Below are 19,788 nucleotides of genomic sequence, written 5' to 3'. Positions count from 1 at the left end.
GATTACGGGCCTCCTATAGCTGCTGCCAGGCCCCTAATCTGCCATGGGCCCCTATCCCGCCTCCTCATGCTGCTGCCAGGTCCAGAGTCTCTCATGGGTCCCTGTACGGCCTCCCATTGCTGCTGTCTCCATCGCCACACTCTGCCATGTGCCACTTTCAGGTCTCCTCACACACTGCTGGTGTGTTCCATTTTTTGTCATAGGGTGCTGGCAGATTACGGGCCTCCCATTGCTGCTGCCAGGCCTGTAATCTGCCATGGGCCCCCGTACCGCCTGGTCACGCTGCTGCTGGGTCCACAGTGTGACATGGGTCCTTGTACCGCCTCCCATTGCTCCCACTGCATGTGCCACTTTCAGGTCTCCTCACACTCCTGCTGGTTTCCATTTTGTCATAGGTTGCTGTATGGCCTCCCATTGCTGCTGCCTCCACCGCCACACTGTGGCTCCAAACACTGGTTTTGGCCCCGTGACTGGCCAAATGAGTGAAGTGTGCGGTGATTCTAAGATCGACGGCACTCATCTGCATGTCATACTGAGTGACAGTATTATTTCTCTTCCCCAGCAGACTCCAAGGGCATTTAAATTAAAGGTACAGTGTTCTGCACTAATATTAAGTCTCTCTGAAGCCTAGAAACACCCTTTTTTAAGTTAAATTCACAGCGAATTTATTCGACTCGAATCGAATATTGTCCACGAATTCGCCGAATCAGTCGAATCGAATTTTTCATTTCTTCGCTCATCTCTAGTTAGCACCTCCACCTGGCAGTCCTAGGGTCATTGGTTCGAACACCAACCACAGCACCACCTGCCTGGATTTTGCATGTTCTCCCTGTGGCTGTGTGGGTTTCCATCAGGTATTCACACTCCAAAAACATGCTGGAAGGTTAATTGGATTCTGTCTAAATTGGCCCCACTATATGTATGAATGTAAGTTCGGGATCTTACATTGTACACCCTTGGAGGGTTAGGGACTGATGTGAATGTACTATATACAGTCATGGCCGAAATTGTTGGCACCCTTGATATTTCTCCAGGAAATCATGTATTTCTCACGAAACGTATTGCATTAACACATGTTTTGCTATACACATGTTTATTCCCTTTGTGTGTATTGGGACAAAACAAAAAAAGGGAGGAAAGAAAGCAAATTCGACATAATGTCACACAAACCTCCAAAAATGGGCTGGACAAAAGTATTGGCACCCTTTCACAACTGCGGATAAATAAGAATGTTACAAGCATGTGATGCTCCTGTAAACTCACCTGGGGCAAGTAACAGGTGTGGGCAATATAGAAATCACACCTGAAAGCAGATAAAAAGGAGAGACGTTCACTTAACCTTTGCATTGTGTGTCTGTCTGTGCCACACTAAGCATGGACAACAGAAAGAGGAGACGAGAACTGTCTGAGGACCTGAGAACCAAAATTGTGGCAAAATATCAACAATCTCAAGGTTACAAGTCCATCTCCAGAGAACTAGATTTGCCTTTGTCCACAGTGCGCAACATTATCAAGAAGTTTGCAACCCATGGCACTGTAGCTAATCTCCCTGGTCGTGGACGGATGAGGAAAATTGATGAAAGATTGCAACGCAGAATAGTCCGGATGGTGGATAAGCAGCCCCAAACATGTTCCAAAGACATTCAAGCTGTCCTGCAGGCTCAGGGAGCATCAGTGTCAGCGCGAACTATCCGTCGACATTTAAATGAAATGAAACGCTATGGCAGGAGACCCAGGAGGACCCCACTGCTGACACAGAGACATAAAAAAGCAAGACTACAGTTTGCCAAAATGTACTTGAGTAAGCCAAAAGCCTTCTGGGAAAACGTCTTGTGGACAGATGAGACCAAGATAGAGCTTTTCGGTAAAGCACATCATTCTACTGTTTACCGAAAACGGAATGAGGCCTACAAAGAACAAAACACAGTACCTACGGTAAAATATGGTGGAGGTTCAATGATGTTTTGGGGTTGTTTTGCTGCCTCTGGCACTGGGTGCCTTGACTGTGTGCAAGGCATCATGAAATCTGAGGATTACCAAAGGATTTTGGGTCGCACTGTAGGGCCCAGTGTCAGAAAGCTGGGTTTGCGTCCAAGATCCTGGGTCTTCCAGCAGGACAATGACCCCAAACATACGTCAAAAAGCACTCAGAAATGGATGGCAAAGAAGCGCTGGAGAGTTCTGAAGTGGCCAGCAATGAGCCCAGATCTAAATCCCATTGAACACCTGTGGAGAGATCTTAAAATTGCTGTTGGGAAAAGGTGTCCTTCCAATAAGAGAGACCTGGAGCTGTTTGCAAAGGAAGAGTGGTCCAAAATTCCGGGTGAGAGGTGTCAGAAGCTTATTGATGGTTATAGGAAGCGACTGATTTCAGTTATGTTTTCCAAAGGGTGTGCAACCAAATATTAAGTTAAGGGTGCCAATACTTTTGTCCAGCCCATTTTTGGGGTTTTGTGTGACATTATGTCATATTTGCTTTTCTGCCTCTGTTTTATATTTGTTCCAATACATACAAAGGGAATAAACATGTGTATAGCAAAACATGTGTTAATGCAATACCTTTTTTGTGTGAAATACTTGATTTTCAGGAAAAATATCAAGGGTGCCAACAATTTCGGCCATGACTGTATATATAAAGCACTATGTAAATTGACAGCGCTATATAGGTACCTGAAATAAATAAATAATAAAACAAAGGGATAAGGTTAACGGTAGGGCCCCTCAATCTTACATCACGATCCCAGCTAAAAAGGGGCCTTTCTGGCACAAGACTAGGTCCAGGATAGTTAAAAAGAATTTCTGTACCCCTCCATCCAGCTATTAAAAAGCTACTGTACCCCAAGGACTCCTTCAAATGGGGCTGTTTGTAATTACCCTCAGAAGACTCAGCAGGATCCATGCGTGGGTGGGACAACCCATTGCAAGCAATGGGAACCTGACAGCACCTGCAGCTAATTGTGGCCGATGGCCTGCAATAATAGCCTGCAGATGATCAGCCCTGGACAGTGAAAAGGGCCTTAAAGAGTATGTAAACCCAAAAACAAAAGTAATATACTGCAGCCTATCAGTCCTTAGATGTGTTGTCTGCATTCGTTTTCTTTTTAAATTATTTTTTCAGTATTTTTACCTGGTGATCCTGATAACAGCATGCTTTTTGTCCTAAGGTGACAACACTTACCGTACCAAAGGAGAGGCATTATCACCCAAGGACAGGAAATGGTTTAGAACTACAAAGCACCTCCCCTCTTCTCATCTCCATTACATATGGTGCAATTACGTTGTAGGTCACATCGGGTAACTGTGAAGGCAAAGAGCTTTGATATATTAGTTCAGTTCAGAGGACATTGCAAGGATGCTGCAGTTATAACAGGATCAATAGAAATTGTTCTGTACTTGCAGAAAATGTACTAATCCTGAACAAAGGAAACTAATGCGTCCACCACTTTTAAGAACTGGCAAAGGGGAAATTGTGTATTTCATATTTTCTTAATAATGTTGGGAGCAGGGGCGGACTGACCATTTGGAAACTCGGGCACTGCCCGAGGGCCCGGGGTCAGTAGGGGGCCCCATGAGATGCCCCTGGTACCTTTTTCATAGGCTTTTTTGAGTTTGGGCGAGGACACAGGGGCCCCATGACCTCCTATTGCCCGAGGGCCCCATGAGTTGTCAGTCCGCCCCTGCACAGAATATAACTGGATACTAACATTTATAAGTAACGTTGATCCAGGTAATATCCGATTACCTCTCGGGGGATCAGGAAGGAATTTTTTTTTCCTGCAGGAGGAAATTGGGTCATGCTTTGCTGGGTTTTTTGCCTTCCTCTGGATCAACTCTGGGTATAGGATTATAACTTCTTTTTTTCTTTTTTGGGTGAACTGGATGGACTTTTGTCTTTTTCAGCCAGACTATGTATCAAAAACGCATCAAAAATTAACCAGAACGTGTCAAAAACACACATGCAGAAATGCATCCGGAAGGCATCTGGACTGCATTTCTATAGTGTGAACCGGCCCATTCATATTTATATGCATTCCGGCACATTTTCAATTCACAGGGGTTGGTTTACTAATTTTCCCCAGAACTTTGTGAATGAGATGCAGCTCTGCTGATTCTCATCATCCAATTGTGTGCAAGCAAAATGCTTGTTTTTTTTCCCTTGCACTTGATTGGGTTTTCACCACATTCACCAAGTCCTGGGGCTAATTGCCTTGGAAATTGAAGTCTATTTGCCCACACTCTTCAATAAGGGGTTACAAATGTATGCATCATGGCGCAGGGGCAGACTGACAACTCATGGGGCCCCCGGGCAATAGGGGATCATGGGGCCCCTGTGTCCTTGCCCAAACTCAAAAAAGCCTATAAAAAAGGTACCAGGGGCATCTTATGGGGCCCCCTACTGACCCCAGGCCCTTGGGCAGTGCCCGAGTTTCCAAATGGTCAGTCCGCCCCTGCCATGGAGTAACCCACAACCCCCATCAGGGATGGCCATGCACTCATTTGGTGATCTGAGATCTGATTGGTCGCTTTGTGTTTTTACGCTTTGTATAACGTCTCTGATCTTTGCACATCCTCGATGGATAAGCCGAATGGAGTATGTATTGTGATGGATGTTTGTGTTTTGCTGTTTCCACTAACAAGTTATTTTCCTCTGTTGTAGAATGACTCCTCCAGCGACAGCGACACAGACAGTGAGAGTCACTTTTCCCTGCTCTTCCCCCAGGATTACTTGGGCCTAGCCGTATTCTCTATGCTCTGCTGTTTCTGGCCCCTGGGCATTGCTGCGTTCTTCCTGTCACAAAAGGTAAATGGCAGCTGACATTGCCGCAGGCGTAGCCTGTCCCAGGTCTGTTGATGGAAGGTTGTGTGGAGGCTAAATCTGGAGCACTGTGTATATTGCAGGGGGGGGATTTAAAGGATCAGTCCACAAAAAAAAATATTTCAGTTTTTGGTGGAAGATGATGAGTGAAGTCACCTTATAATGAGGGGATCCCGCTCTTCCCTGAACTCTAGCTACAACATTTATATTTAGTGGAGAAGGAGTAGAGCCTCTTTAAAGTGTTACTAAACCCTCAACAGTAAAATCAGTCTGTATATGCAGGAAAGAATGCTTGTTATACTCACTGTGGAACCTAAGGGGTTAATCCTCCGCATTGTGTAAAAAGGCTGTTTGATCATGCCTTCTCTGATCCTCCTCTTCTTCAAATGTTAATGCTGATAAGACAGACTGAACCTGTGGCCATTCTGCACATGCTCAGTTTAGTGTGTATTGCTAGAGGCTTTTTTTTTTCTTGGGAGAGTGCATGTGATTAGCACATGGCCAATCAGCACAGTCCAGACAGAGGTCAGGGGTTCTGCATCCTCCTGGAGCAGAATGAAAACTCCTCCTACAAGCTTTAACCAGTGCTCTGCTGGACACTGATAGAAGTCACAAGACTGCTCTAACTGCTGATGAGAAAAGGTATTTAGCAGTTTATATTTACTAAAATAATTGTGTTTTCATGTTGTGTGTACTGTGGGAGACCAGATATAGTGAATGCAGGGTCCTGGGAGACCAGATATAGTGAATGCAGGGTCCTGGGAGACCAGATATAGTGAATGCAGGGTCCTGGGAGACCAGATATAGTGAATGCAGGGTCCTGGGAGATCAGATGTAGTAAATGCAGGGTCCGGGGAGACCGGATATAGTGAATGCAGGGTCAGGGGAGACCAGATATAGTGAATGCAGGGTCCGGGGTTAGTAACAATTTAAGGTTCTTTCCCGCCATCAAAAACAGAAATACATTTGCGGCAGAGTGGGGAAGTGTTAGTCCTCATGCACACTGGACGTTTTTACAGCGGCTGTTTTTGGCTTTTGATGTTTTTTTTCTACAGCCAGTAAACTCCCCAGCATGTTATTCTATGTGTCCATGCACGCAAAGACTGTAATCAACGTGTTTTGGCTGGAAAAAAAACAGGACTAATGGGTTTCTAGAGGAGTGTTTTAGCTGTAAAAACGCTCTAACACTGATAAACGTGGCAAAACGCAGTAAATCGAGGCAAACTAGCATTTTTGGACTTTTTTTACCCCAAAAAAACTCAGCTAACGTTACCAGCCCAGTGTGCATGGAACCTTAAATTGTCTCACAATATTTTATTCTTGGCTGTGACTTCCTGATAAGGTGACAACCACAACTCTATTTATTGTACAGGTGTCAGGGAGGCAGGAAGTGATAGGAAGTCCCCTCAGCAGGGTCCTCTTCAAATAATATCAGCTTGTAGTCCAGTATAAGCATCTTTGTATTGATATATTTTTGATCATAGTATTGAATAGTATTTTATCTTTTTGATTTTACAGAGATACTTTTTACCGCCATGCTTCATTTTATTTGCTAACTTTAAATCAATTTTTACCAATATTAAAAAAAGTTATGAAAAAATGCTGTAATTAGAATTTATATAAAATTGATTGTCTTACTATTTAAATAATGCCCCTGTTATTTACATTACTGTGTATTATTTTTAATTCTTAAAAATGTAAAAATTGTTATAAAATGAATAATACCATTTTTTATTAATATTATTGTTTTTATTGCTATTATTATTATTAGTATTACTAGTAGTAGTAGTAGTAGTAGTAGTATTAGTAATATTATTATTATTATTATTATTAGTAGTATTAGTAGTAGTAGTAGTAGCAGTATTATTATTATAATTATTATTAGTAGTAGTATTAGTAGTAGTATTAGTATTATTATTAGTAGTATTATTATTAGTAGTAGTAGTATTAGAATTATTATTATTATTATTAGTAGTAGTAGTAGTATTAGTATTATTATTAGTAGTATTATTATTATTATACAGTATTTATATAGCGCCAAAGGGTATGCTCAGCGCTGTACAGTAACAAGGGGGACAGAACATGAGACAAGACAGTAACAATACACTACACAAGGGGTTTGAGGGCCTTGCTCTTTCGAGCTTACAATCTAGGAGATTAGTATTATTAGTAGTAGTAGTAGTATTATTGGTAGAAGTAGTATTAGTATTATTATTAGTAGTAGTATTAATATTATTATTATTATTATTATTAGTAGTAGTAGTAATATTAGTAGTAGTAGTAGTAATATTAGTAGTAGTAGTAATATTATTATTATTAGTAGTAGTAGTAATATTATTATTATTAGTAGTAATAGTAGTAGTATTATTAGTAATATTAGTAGTAGTAGTAATATTATTATTAGTAGTAGTAGTATTAGTAATATTATTATTAGTAGTATTAGTAGTAGTATTAGTAATATTATTATTAGTATTATTATTATTAGTAGTAGTACTAATATTATTATTAGTATTATTATTATTAGTAGTAGTAGTAGTAGTAGTAGTAGTAGTAGTAGTAGTAGTAGTATTAGTAGTAGTATTATTATTATTAGTAGTAGTAGTATTAGTAATATTATTATTATTAGTAGTAGTAGTAGTAGTAATATTATTATTATTATTAGTAGTAGTAGTAGTAGTATTATTATTATTATTATTATTATTATTATTAGTAGTAGTAGTAGTAGTAGTAGTAGTATTAGTAGTAGTATTATTATTAGTAGTAGTAGTAGTAGTAGTAGTATTATTATTATTAGTAGTAGTAGTAGTAGTAGTATTAGTAATAATATTATTATTATTATTAGTAGTAGTAGTAGTAATATTATTATTATTATTAGTAGTAGTAGTAGTAGTATTAGTATTATTATTATTAGTAGTAGTATTATTATTAGTAGTAGTAGTAGTAGTAGTAGTATTAGTAGTATTATTATTAGTAGTAGTAGTAATATTATTATTAGTAGTAGTAGTAGTAGTAGTAATATTATTATTAGTAGTAGTAGTAGTAGTATTAGTAATATTATTATTATTATTAGTAGTAGTAGTAGTAGTAGTAGTAGTAGTATTATACCTGATGAAAGGGACATCTATTCACAAAACATGTTGGCTCTTTTTGAACTTTTATACATTTCAAATGCAAAGATATATCACATTTTAGGCCGTTTTTAGACACAAGCTCTGCTCTTCCCAACAGAGCGAAGCATTCCTTTTTTTTGCACTTTAAATATAAAAACCTGGAATATATTTTAACTCTTCCCCTCTCTATCAAAAACTCAAACTCAAGTTAAAAAAAAAGCTGTCTGGAGTTAAGGTTTTAAATGATACGATACTGACTTCCCCACTGAGACCTAAAGCAACTTTATAATCTGAGCAAAATTCTAAAGCTGGCCATACACTGATCGGAATTCAGTAGACCCAGCAAGTACTGACCGAATTTCAATCAGTGTGTGGGCTCCCTCACTCAGAAGGTCAACAGTCAACCGAAGCTGACTGACAGCTGAATCTGCTGTCAGAATACAATGCCTCAGAGGAGGTGGATGAAGATGGTGATGATGGTGGATACAGTACCGGGACAGGGTCGTCCAGCGGCCAGGGCAAGGTTGCAGATATGCGCCCCCCTCCCCATTGTTAATATATGCCGTAGAATGGGTGTACCACCCTGCATCTGCTATTCTTTGCCCCCTTGCTTCTCTGTGCCCATGGCAGCTGCCCCTCCTGCCCACCCCTTGTCCCAGCCCTGGGTGGATGAATTTATTTTTTATACTAGTGTCCAAAGCTCTACCAATACAGACTCTGAAAGTGTTTTTAACTGTTGGATTTTCAAAGTGTAAAGCTGGTCATACGCGGTTCGTTTTTTGTTTTTGTTTTTTTCATTCAGCCAGCACTTCGATAATCTAAAATTTACAAAAACTTTCAGGGACTTAAAGTGTTTCTAAACTCATAACAGTAAAATCAGTCTTTATATGCAGTAAATCATGCCTGTTATACTCACTGTGGAACTTAAGGGATTAATCCTCTGCATTGTTTAAAAGGACATTTAATCCTGTTCTCTCTGATCCTCCCCTTTTTCTACTGTCCCCAATCCATCTGCCGATAGAACAGAGCCTTGGGGGCAAGCTGCACATACTCAGTTTAGTGTTTATTGCTAGAGAGGTTTTTTTTTTTTCTCTTGGAGGAGTGCATGTGATCAGCACAGAGCCAATGAACACTGTCCAGACAGAGGGTCAGGGGTTCTGCAGTCTCATAGGACAGGTGAGAGACGAATGAAAACTCCTCCTACAAGCTTAACCAGTGCTCTGCTGGACACTGATAGAAGTCCCAAGACTGCTCTAACTGCTGATTAGAAAAGGTATTTAGCAGTTTATATTTACTAAAATAATTGCATTTCCATGTTCTGTGTACTGTGGGAGACCAGATATAGTGAATGCAGGGTCCTGGTTTTAGGAACACTTGAAGTATTGGTAGAGCTCTGGACACTAGTGTAAAAAATAATTTGCAGGCATTTAGTGAGGGCTCTCTGTGAAACACGTGACCCCGACAGAGCCCACCGTAGCAAGGATGCAAAAAAATGTTCAAGAAGTGAGAGCACTGGTTAAGTTTAAGAGATCCACTTGGTTTTAGTTTGCCAAAGTGAGACTCACAGGATTAGCCAACTCTTTCATCAAGGAAAGCAAAAAAAGGCAGCTCTCCTCCTTAATATAATCTCAAAGTGCTAATACAAACCTGAATGAAATCTTTAAACCAAAATATAAATCAATATTGCATATCTATTATAAAATTTTCAAAACAGTTTTCTCCTTCACTGATGTGCATTGATGAGGCTGCACTGATAGGCAGCACTGATGGGCACTGATAGGCGGCACTGATAGGTGGCACTGATGAGCTGGCATTGATAGGTGGCACTGATAGGTGGCACTGATGATGGACACTGATAGGCGGCACCGATAGGCAGTACTGATGAGCTGGCACCGATGATGGGTACTGATAGAAAAATATAGATCAATATTGCATATCTGTCTCAAAACAAATATTATATCCAGCATAAAGTGTCCTTTCACAAACGTATTCAGTAAGCCAAGAATGTAAAATATAAAATGTCCAAACACCGTGATAAAAAAATATATAAGTGCTCTTGTCTTCAATATTCAAACTTCATGTGACAAAAACATGCAAATCACCGTGCACAAATCCACCAGCAGATAGATTGGGTAAACTCACCAGAGCAATATGCTGGTCATATTATAAATCAGCACAAACGCTTCTGCTCTGGGAGCAACGATCTGCAGATGGATAACCAGCATATGTGGGATAATTCAAATGGCACTAGATTCTTCTCAGTCTCGGAATGAACTCAGGAAGTAAGAGAGGAAAGACTCATAGCGTAACACTGTATCAAAAATATATTCATAAAAGCACATAATGTATTCCACTCACATTTACTAGTGTCCGAGCCAACACCAGCATGAATAGCGTGCACAGCATAAACCAAACAGCCTGCTCCGTTGTACACAGACGCCGGCAGCTCGCTGAACGCGGTGACGTCACCTCCAATTACCAGTTTTTTTGTGTGTGCTTGAGGCCTTAAAGTCCAATTGTAGTCTCACATCTTTTTATCACTTTACAATCTAGTACTATGCCATGTTATTATTTGTGACTGATTTTTGCTTGGAAATGCCTCATAATACCTTGCTTCCTAATGCCCCATAATGCCTCATAATACTTTGCTTCCTAATGCCCCATAATGCCTCATAATACCTTGCTTCCTGACCTTACACTCCAGTGCTTTGTTCTAGCTATAAAAATAGAGGTTGTCTGTAAAATGCCCATCTGATTTCATCTTTAATTCTTTGACTGTAACTGTGATTTAAAGTGATTGTAAATGCTAATTTTTATTTTTTTTTAAATAACAAACATGTTATATTTACCTGAGCAGCCTTGATCCTCCTCTTCTTGGGTCCCCCGCTGCCACTTCTGGCTTCTCCTCTTCTTGGTGTGCCACCATATGAAGTTGTGGTACACCTGCGAGCTCAACCCAGCTGCGCTGCCTGTGTCTATAGACACAGAGAGGGTGGCTTAGCCCCGCCCCCCACTCCCTTGGCACAGGGTTTGACTGACAGCAGTGGGAGCCAATGGCTTCCGCTGCTCTGAGCCAGGCCTGTGAAACTGGGGAGAGGGCAGAGAGACCCTACAGAAGCGCACAGCACTGGATCAAGTGAGGGCTCAGGTAAATATAAGGGAGGTGAGGGGACTATACTGCTACCTCAAAAATTTTTACCTCAGGGCAAGAAATTTAGTAAGGTAAAAAGGGTTTAATCTTTGGAACCACTTTAACCTTTAGACGGCAAATGTAAGCAAATATGTGGCCTCTCAGTGTCTGGGCCTTGACGGCGAGCGGCCGCGTATTTGCGTGCCATTAGAAAATACATATGTGCTGAGAGTGCGCACACTGCATGCTCCCAGAACATACTGTATGTCCGTGACTCACGGAAAGGTCCCAATCTCCCCTTGTGATCGGGACCTTCTCTGATCATGTGACCACCGTGACGGCGATTCACGGCAGTCACAGGACCCTAAAATCTTGCCCACCTCCTGGCTTCTGAAACTCTTAAAGGGTCGGGAGGTGCCGGCGCAAAAGGGTTAAGGAAAATTCAGTGTAATTCTATTTTTGTAACCAGTTTTTTCTTTCTCTACAGACCAACAAAGCTTCAGCTCAAGGCGATTACCATGGGGCCATCGTTGCCTCCAGACAGACATTCCTGTTGGCAGTTCTCTCGATCTTCCTGGGCATTTGCACCTACGTGGGTGCTGTGGTGGCACTCATTGCCTATCTGTCCAACAGAGCCCCCACCTAGAGAACCAACTGTTGAATCGGACAACCAGACTTCTCATTATCATGGCTAGAGCCCTCCTGTCTGCTGGTTACCCAGAAAACAACAAAGATAAAGACACATTGGGGGTTCAATGGAAGTCTACTTTTTTTCTGCATTTTACTTTATTCAGACGTGAACGAAATCTGACGTGTCTTGATGCATCTCATACTCCAGCCAATTCCTTGTGGAAGAACTATAGGCATTGTGTAAAAAAAAAAGTCCACATGTATATTCACTGGAAATTTGGAAAGCCTATTTTTAAATTGTGCAATGTGTAATTCTCTGTAATCCTTTATAATAAAGTCCCATCATTCCGTACCCAGCAGCTGATAATAGAAATGACTACAATGGTTGATGAGGAAAGAAACAGACATGAGGCATTCAGTCTCTGCCGGTCCCCTTCTGGGATTTGTTGATGTATGCAGACTTACATGGTTCAGACACTCTGGGAGAGGGATTCGTTTAAAAAGCAGAGTTCAGGCAGAGTTTATACATGAAGGAAGGCAGGGCATGGACCATATATTAGAGAAACAATTGCAAATTTAGAAAATGCTGAGGCAGTCTCCAAGGCACGGCAGTCATAGAGTTTTGGAGACACGTGAAACTGAGCACAGGGAGGGCCATATTGATTCAAATTTCTTTAAAAAATGTTTTTTTCTGGTTAAATTTAATTTGTTGCAACAAAAAAGGCAAGAGAAGTAGAAGTTCAGAAGTTAGACATATTTTTTGCTAAATCTGACAGCATCTATATATATATATATATATATATATATATACAGTATATATATATATATATATATCACATTACGATAATATTTTCTCCCAGCGTTCTTTGGAGGACACAGTCCTCTACACTTGGGTATGTCCTCCTGTCTTTAGGAAGCGAGACACTGGTCAAAATCAAAGGCACAGCCCCACCTAGTGGCAATACCCCTGCATATACTGAACAAGCCCAGTTTAGCTTAGTGTCCTTAGAAGGTAGAATGTCTCTTTCCATCTCTGCTGATCAAGACTTAAAATGATATTCAACCCTCAGTTTTTAGGCACTTTTAGCAGCTGAGTAATATTTGCATATGTTACATATTAAGCTGGTGCCTTCAGGTTTCCTATGGGGCCACCATTGCATGCATCAATAGAAAGACACAGTGCCCCATAGCCTATGATGGCATGGCACTCCCCTGCTCCTCCCTCCTCCTCCCCCTCCCTAGTCCAAGCCAACATACCGACTGGAGACAGTAGTGTCCACTGTTATCTCTTTTCTGTGAAGATCGGAAGTTCAGGGAAGCAGCACCCAGACCAGCAGCATTGAAAGCTGTAAACTGCAAGTATTGGGTAAGAATTTTAACAAATAGTTTACTTGGGAATTCTTATTTTATTGTGTCCAATGTGATAAATCCACTGTAAATCGAAAGATTCTTCTATCAGCAGCCACTGATGGCATATTACTGGACCCCTGGATCTTGGAGGTTCACAACAGCAGTCAACATTTTTCTTTTTTCAGTATCTGGACATTCACTGCAGCTGCCTAGCTTCTCTCTGTCATACCAGACCCGCCCCCCAGATATAGATTATAGCATTATATGAAAAGGTCAGTCCAGCCAAAGCTGATATTTCAGTTTTTGATTAAAACCTAATAATTTCCTATATCTTCAGGGGCCTCCCTGCTGAATCTTTTATTTTACATTATGGAGAAGGTCATAAAAGGAGCTGCAACATGCAAGGGTAGGCACAAACAGCCGAAAAGCTCAGATGAACAGAAACACTTGGAAATCATGGCAAGGTGATCCTACTATTATCAGAGACATATACAAAGCTGGAAGCTAACTCAGCCCAACAGGTTCTATTTATTACTAAAATGTCACTTTTGGTTGGACTGACCCTTTAATAATACAATGGAGCCTCCAGGTACAGAGTTTCTTGTAGCTAATATGCTCCTCTCTGCAAAAGTATTTTTTTTAATGTCTTTAAATAAAAGGCAATAGAACCACTTATCTTTTCTTGCTAATTCCTAAGAAATGGCATAGGAATATGGAGTCTGTCACTGCTGACCTCCTTTTAGAAATGCTAGTTGGCCTTACTGTGTCTGGCTTCAATACCTTGAGTCATTGACCTAGAACCAGTATTCGAATCAGGAATGTCAAAGCTAATCTCAGACACTACCGTAGCCATTGGATTGGTATGGCAGCTAGTGAACCAGAAGAGATCAGCAATATCAGCCTCCATACCTAGAGAACAGTATTTGGATCCTTTGAACATACTGTCCATGCACAGGAAATTGACAGCACCTCTGAAAATACACCCCCGCCATTCTTCTTATACTCATCTTATCAGTCCCTTCCTTCTAAACAGTCATGATACCTGGCACATCCGGGTATGGAGGGGCATGTGATCATCTCCCCTGTGACAGGGCAGCCAATCGTTACATGATGGGCAAATAACACCATTCCCCATAGTCATCAACACAACTTATCGCCACCTGCAGAATAGGAAGGAACAGAGGGTAGCAGGGTAGGGTAAGCATAAGGGGGTCTTTGCCCCACATGGGCAAGATGACAGCGTCTCTTGAAAAAAGAACTTCACCTGGCTTTCCAGAAATAAAACTTATCGGGTACAAGTACTGTAGCTGCTGACTTTTATTTTTGCATAGCCAGGTGCAGTTCTTCTTTAAAGAGACGCTGTTTTGTTTCTCAATACCCAACATGTCCCTGTGTTATCTCAATCAGCAAGGATCATACAACCTATGTGCGAGCTGACATCAGGGCTAAGATGCAAATGCCCAGCAGCAAACAGAAGGTGTTTAGATTACCAGGATAGAAACAACATTCCAGGGCATGCCATCGATAGGGAGAGAGCAAATGAAATGAGATTCAGGAAGAAGCTTCTGGGGCCTGGCTGTCTTAAAAGTGACACTAAACTTTGGTTTAAAATAATATATATTTTATAGTATGTATTCCTAATTCAGAAAAGTCCCTTCTATTGCTCTCAGCCTCCTCCAGATTTCCAAATTCCTTTTTTGCTTCTGTGATCTGGCTTTCTGTTACAGGGTGGCTACATTCGTTCGCCACCAGTCCCACTGTATGTAGGAACATAGCCATCCTCTGTTGCTTGCTCTCAAGATGGACTATGGGATTTGTAGTGAGCATAGAGCAGTGCACATGACCACAACCAACGTGTGCTGCTTGTTCCAAACAAATTAAATTTTTTTTGGGGGGGCGGGATTCCAGAGTTCAAAGAGGACATTACAAAGAGCCAGACTTAGGGTGGCCATACATTATACAATTTTCTTGAGAATTTTGCTTTAGATTTACCAAAAACCATATAATATGAGGTCAAACCTATACAACACTTTCAGTTGTATCCAATTAGGCAGGCTCTTGTACTACATATTTGAAGGTAAATCTAAAGGAAATTGGGCTGAAATTGGACAGAAAATGGTATAGTGTATGGGCAACCTAAAGCTTGGAGAGTGTAAAATCAGGTGCACTTCTGCATAGAAACCAATCAGCTTCCAGATTTTATTGCCAAAGCTTAATTTAACAAGCTGAAGTTAGAATCTGATTGGCTACCATGCACAGCTGTACCGGATTCTGAGTGAGCCAGCTTTAGTAAATCTCCCCATTAAGTAACGATTTTGTGAAATGTAGATTACAGGGCCATTAAGTAGTGGATGTTTATGGATTATTTTTGGAGTAAAAAGAATATACTTTAGTGTCACTTTAAGTGCAATAACACGTAGCAGTCTACTAGAATCTATCTTCTGATTTAATTTTACCACAATGACTATGAATTGATTGCAATGGGTAATTTAGGAATAGGAACCCTTTGTTGTTAACAAAAAAAAGTCTTTTATGTCAAATCGGTTACATAATCTCTTGTCTTCATTTTACCCATTTTATGAATAGGTGGATGATTTTTAAAACTACACACTGACTGAATATATCTCTACAGAGCTGCCTCCTATGTGTTGTACACTGGCCCTACACATACAGACTGAAGCAGCAGATACATTACAGGTTTATCTGGCTTAGAAAATGCCTACAAATCATACAGATGTGGCAGAGCTGGGGACATGAAATGATCTTTCTGAGGAGCTGACCGTAAGACTTCACCATAAGGATTGGGTTTGAAGAAGGATCATCTCTCTCACTGGACCCTCCTAGTGCAGGATGCTAGGCAAATTTAGTTTTTGGCTCCTTCTGTAATCAGAGGAGCAGTGATGGTTGTTTTGATCTGTTCACGCTTTCGAAAGCTGGGAGTTTGATTGCTTCCCCCTGCCTCTGGAAGAATCTTCCACACCCTACGAAGGGAGATTCACATGACCAACCTGAATATTTATCATGGCCTAGCCAATCCTTGGAGAGGAATGTCCAGAAAATGGCTGGGGAGGTGATAAATAGTCTGAAGCCCTGGAGAGATTGTTCTTTTCTTGGCAGGGAAGGTTCCAAAGCCTCTGGGGCTGCTGCCCCCTGAGGCAGCCTGTGGACTAAGTGGCTGTTCTCTGAAGCTTCAGCTGTGGCAGAGCTTGGGACCTGAAGTGATCGTTTTGAGGAGCAGGCTGTAGGACTTCACCATAAGGGATCGGGTTTGGAGGAGGACTGGACCATGTCTGGAAGAAGCTGGAAGGTATACAGCTGTCCTGGGGACCTGTGAGTACTGAACATGTAATGTGATTCTTGGTGACTAAGTGCCAGAGGTAGCTGTGGGCCGCAACAGTTCTCATAGGGTCTCATCATACTGACCATTCCCCTGTCCTCAGCAGAGCCTAGGGAAAAGTGTCCTTCTGTTACTGTGTGTTTTGTTAGTATCCTATGCCATAACCCCTCTCCTGTTTATAGTTCCCCAAGCAATGTACTTCAAAAAGGCATCCCCTAGACTAGTTATTGAAGCCGGTGTGCATGAACTGGTGCTTGTGGTGGTGGGCAGCCTCTATACCATTTGGGAAGAACCAGCTATTATCATTGGCCCCTACAAGGCACTACACTTGTTAAAAACAACAACCAATAATACAAATTAACTATTCTGAAATTTGATTGAAATTTGGAGGACCAGGATCAAGAAGCAGTAGTAAACCCAAAAGCAAAAATGTAATGTATTGCCGTTTTCCAGTCCTTAAATGTGGTCACTGACTTAATTTTCTTTTTTTGGCTTTTTTCTTTATTCAGCATCATCAGTCTGGGGCAAAACTAGTAGATTTAGATGACCGTGACCAACAAATTAAAGCCAAACTCCAGCAAACTGCTTAAAGTAGTTACAGCAAACAGTTTTTTTTCCTTTCGGGATAAAGGTTTTACATGAATAACTAAAAGCTGATCATTGTATGCACCCCTGTCAGTGGTTAATTGTTCTACTTTGTCTGGACAGCTTGGCCTGTTACAGGAATATAACAAATTCATTGGTGAGATCATCAGGTAAAAGCCTAAAAGCTACAAATCACTGTGTGAATCCAGCCTAAGAAAAAGAAAAACAATGCAGCCACCAACCAATATATATATATATATATATATATATATACTGCTCAAAAGACCAAAAGGAACACATCAGCTTTCAATGGGGGAAGAATATGCTGGATATCTATACTGATATGGACTGGGTAATGTGTTAGGAACGTAAGGATGCCCCATCGTATGATGGAAATGAAAATGATTATCCTACAGAGGACTGAATTCAAAGACACCCCAAAAATCTACCCTCATGAAGTCTGTTTCTGATTGTTTGGTCAGAGACATTCACACCAGTGGCCTGCTGGAGGTTATTTTGTAGGTCTCTGGCAGTGCTCATTCTGTTCCTCCTTGCACAAAGGAGCAGATACCGGTCCTGCTGATGGGTTAAGGACCTTTTACGGCCCTGTCCAGCTCTCCTAGTGTAACTGCCTGTCTCCTGGAATCTCCTCCATGCTCTTGAGACTGTGCTGGGTTACACAGGACACCTTCTAGCAATGGCACATCAATATGTGCCATCCTGGGGGAGTTGGACTGCCTGTGCAACCTCTGTAGTGTCCAAGTATGGCCTCATGCTACCAGTAGTGACACTGACCCTAGCCAAATGCAACACTAGTGAAAAACAGTCAGAAAAGATGAGTAGAGAAAAATGTCGGTGTCCTCCATCTGTAAAACCATTCCTGTTTTGGGGGTCATCTCATTGTTGCCCATCTAGTGCACCTGTTGTTAATTTCATTAACACCAAAGCAGCTGAAACTGATTAACAACCCCCTCTGCTACTTAACTGACCAAATCAATGTCCCAGGAGTGTAATTGACTTGATGCTATACTCTGATTAAAAAGTGTTCCTTTAATTTTTTTGAGCAGTGTATATATATATATACTATATTGCCAAAAGTATTGGGCCACCCCTTCAAATTATTGGATTCAGGTGTTCCAATCACCTCCATGGCCGCAGGTGTAAAAAAAAATAAAGCCCCTAGGCATGCAGACTGCTTCTACAAACATTTGTGAAAGAATGGGTCGGTCTCAGGAGCTCGGTGACTCCAAGCATGGTACCGTGATAGGTTGCCCCCTGTGCAATAAGCCCATCCGTGACATTTCCTGGCTACTAAATATTCCACGGTCAACTGTTAGTGGTATTATAACAAAGTGGAAGCAACTGGGAACAACAGGAACTCAGCCACCAAGTGGTAGGCCACGTAACATGACAGAGCAGGGACAGTGCATGATGAAGCACACAGTGCGCAGAAGTCGGCTACTGTCTGCAGAGTCAATAGTTAAAAGTTACTCCAAACCTCATGTGGCCTTCAGATTAGCACAACAACAGTGTGTAGAGAGCTTCATGGAATGGGTTTCCATGGCTGAGCAGCTGCATCCAAGCCTTACATCACCAAGTGCAATGCAAAGCGTCAGATGCAGTGGTGTAAAGCACGCCGCCACTGGACTCTAGAGCAGTGGAGACATGTTCTCTGGAGTGACCAATCACGCTTCTGTGTCTGGCAATCCGGTGGACATGTCTGGGTTTGATGGTGGCCAGGAGAACAGTACTTGCCTGACTGCAATGTGCCAAGTGTAAAGTTTGGTGAAGGGCGGATCATAGTGTGAGATTGTTTTTTAGGGGTTGGGCTTGGCCCCCTAGTTCCAGTGAAGGGAACTCCTAAGGCGTCAGCATACCAAGACATTTTGGACAATTTCATGCTCCCAACTTTGTGGGAACAGTTTGGGGATGGCCCCTTCCTGTTCCAACATGACTGCACACCAGTGCACAAAGCAAGGTCCATAAAGACATCGATGAGCGAGTTTGGGATGGAGGAACTTGACTGACCTGCACAGAGTTCTGACCTCAACCTGATAGAACACCTTTGAGATGAATTAGAGCGGAGACTGCGAGCCAGGCCTCCTCCCCCGACATCAGTACCTGACCTCACAAATGTGCTTCTAGAAGAATGGTCAAACCTTCCCATAGACATACTCCTAACCCTTGTGGACAGCCTTCCCAGAAGAGTTGAAGCTGTTATATCTGCAAAGGGCGGGACCAACTCAATATTGAACCCTACGGACTAAGACTGGGATGCCAGTAAAGTTCATGTAACGGCAGGTGGCCCAATACTTTTGGTAATAAAGTGTATATGTCTGTATATATATATATATATATATATATATATATTTATCTTTTTTTTTTTTGGGGGGGGGTTAATTCTGCTTTAACTTGACGTGATCAGTGATTGATTGATTGATTGATTGATCAATACCTGATTGATCTTGCTGACTGGGAGGTGTCAGTGTTTTAATCAAACAAGAATTACTTGAATATATTTGAACATATTTTTTATCAATTCAAAAGATAATAGAAATAGAAAACCAATCACAGTTAATTGACGATCAATCACCAGTAAGCATTGATGATTAAAACTGAGAAGTTCTTTTTAAAGATGATTAATTTAAGCTGAACTCAATAAATCTACAAATGATTTGCTACAAACGCACATATGGCCTCCATTACTCCATCTGCTGCATTCTACAGCAATGCTTCTTAAAGATGAACTCCAAGGAAACTGCTAAATGCACAGATGCAATACATATGGATACGTTGCGTTTGCGGATGCAAATGATTCACGTCTCTGTCT

At 41.4% G+C, this 19,788-nt stretch overlaps 1 protein-coding gene across 2 annotated transcripts in view; it reads left to right on the top strand.

The window, feature by feature from the left end:
* The window catches only part of TMEM91 (transmembrane protein 91), a 158,761-nt gene extending 146,723 nt beyond the window's left edge, over positions 1–12,038 (top strand). For both annotated transcript variants that reach the window (XM_089684254.1, XM_089684253.1), the window contains exons 3-4: positions 4,658–4,801; positions 11,544–12,038. In XM_089684254.1, the coding sequence (XP_089540380.1) occupies positions 4,658–4,801; positions 11,544–11,702 (303 nt within the window). In that variant the 3' untranslated portion in view covers positions 11,703–12,038. The remainder of the gene's footprint in view (positions 1–4,657; positions 4,802–11,543) is intronic.
* The last annotated feature ends 7,750 nt before the right edge of the window (positions 12,039–19,788 follow it).

The sequence above is a fragment of the Staurois parvus genome, unplaced genomic scaffold (genome assembly GCF_062004578.1).
Source record: "Staurois parvus isolate SC_StPar_1 unplaced genomic scaffold, SC_StPar_1.0 ptg000340l, whole genome shotgun sequence".
NCBI classification, from domain to species: Eukaryota; Metazoa; Chordata; class Amphibia; order Anura; family Ranidae; genus Staurois; species Staurois parvus.
This window is presented reverse-complemented; position numbering and strand designations above follow the sequence as displayed.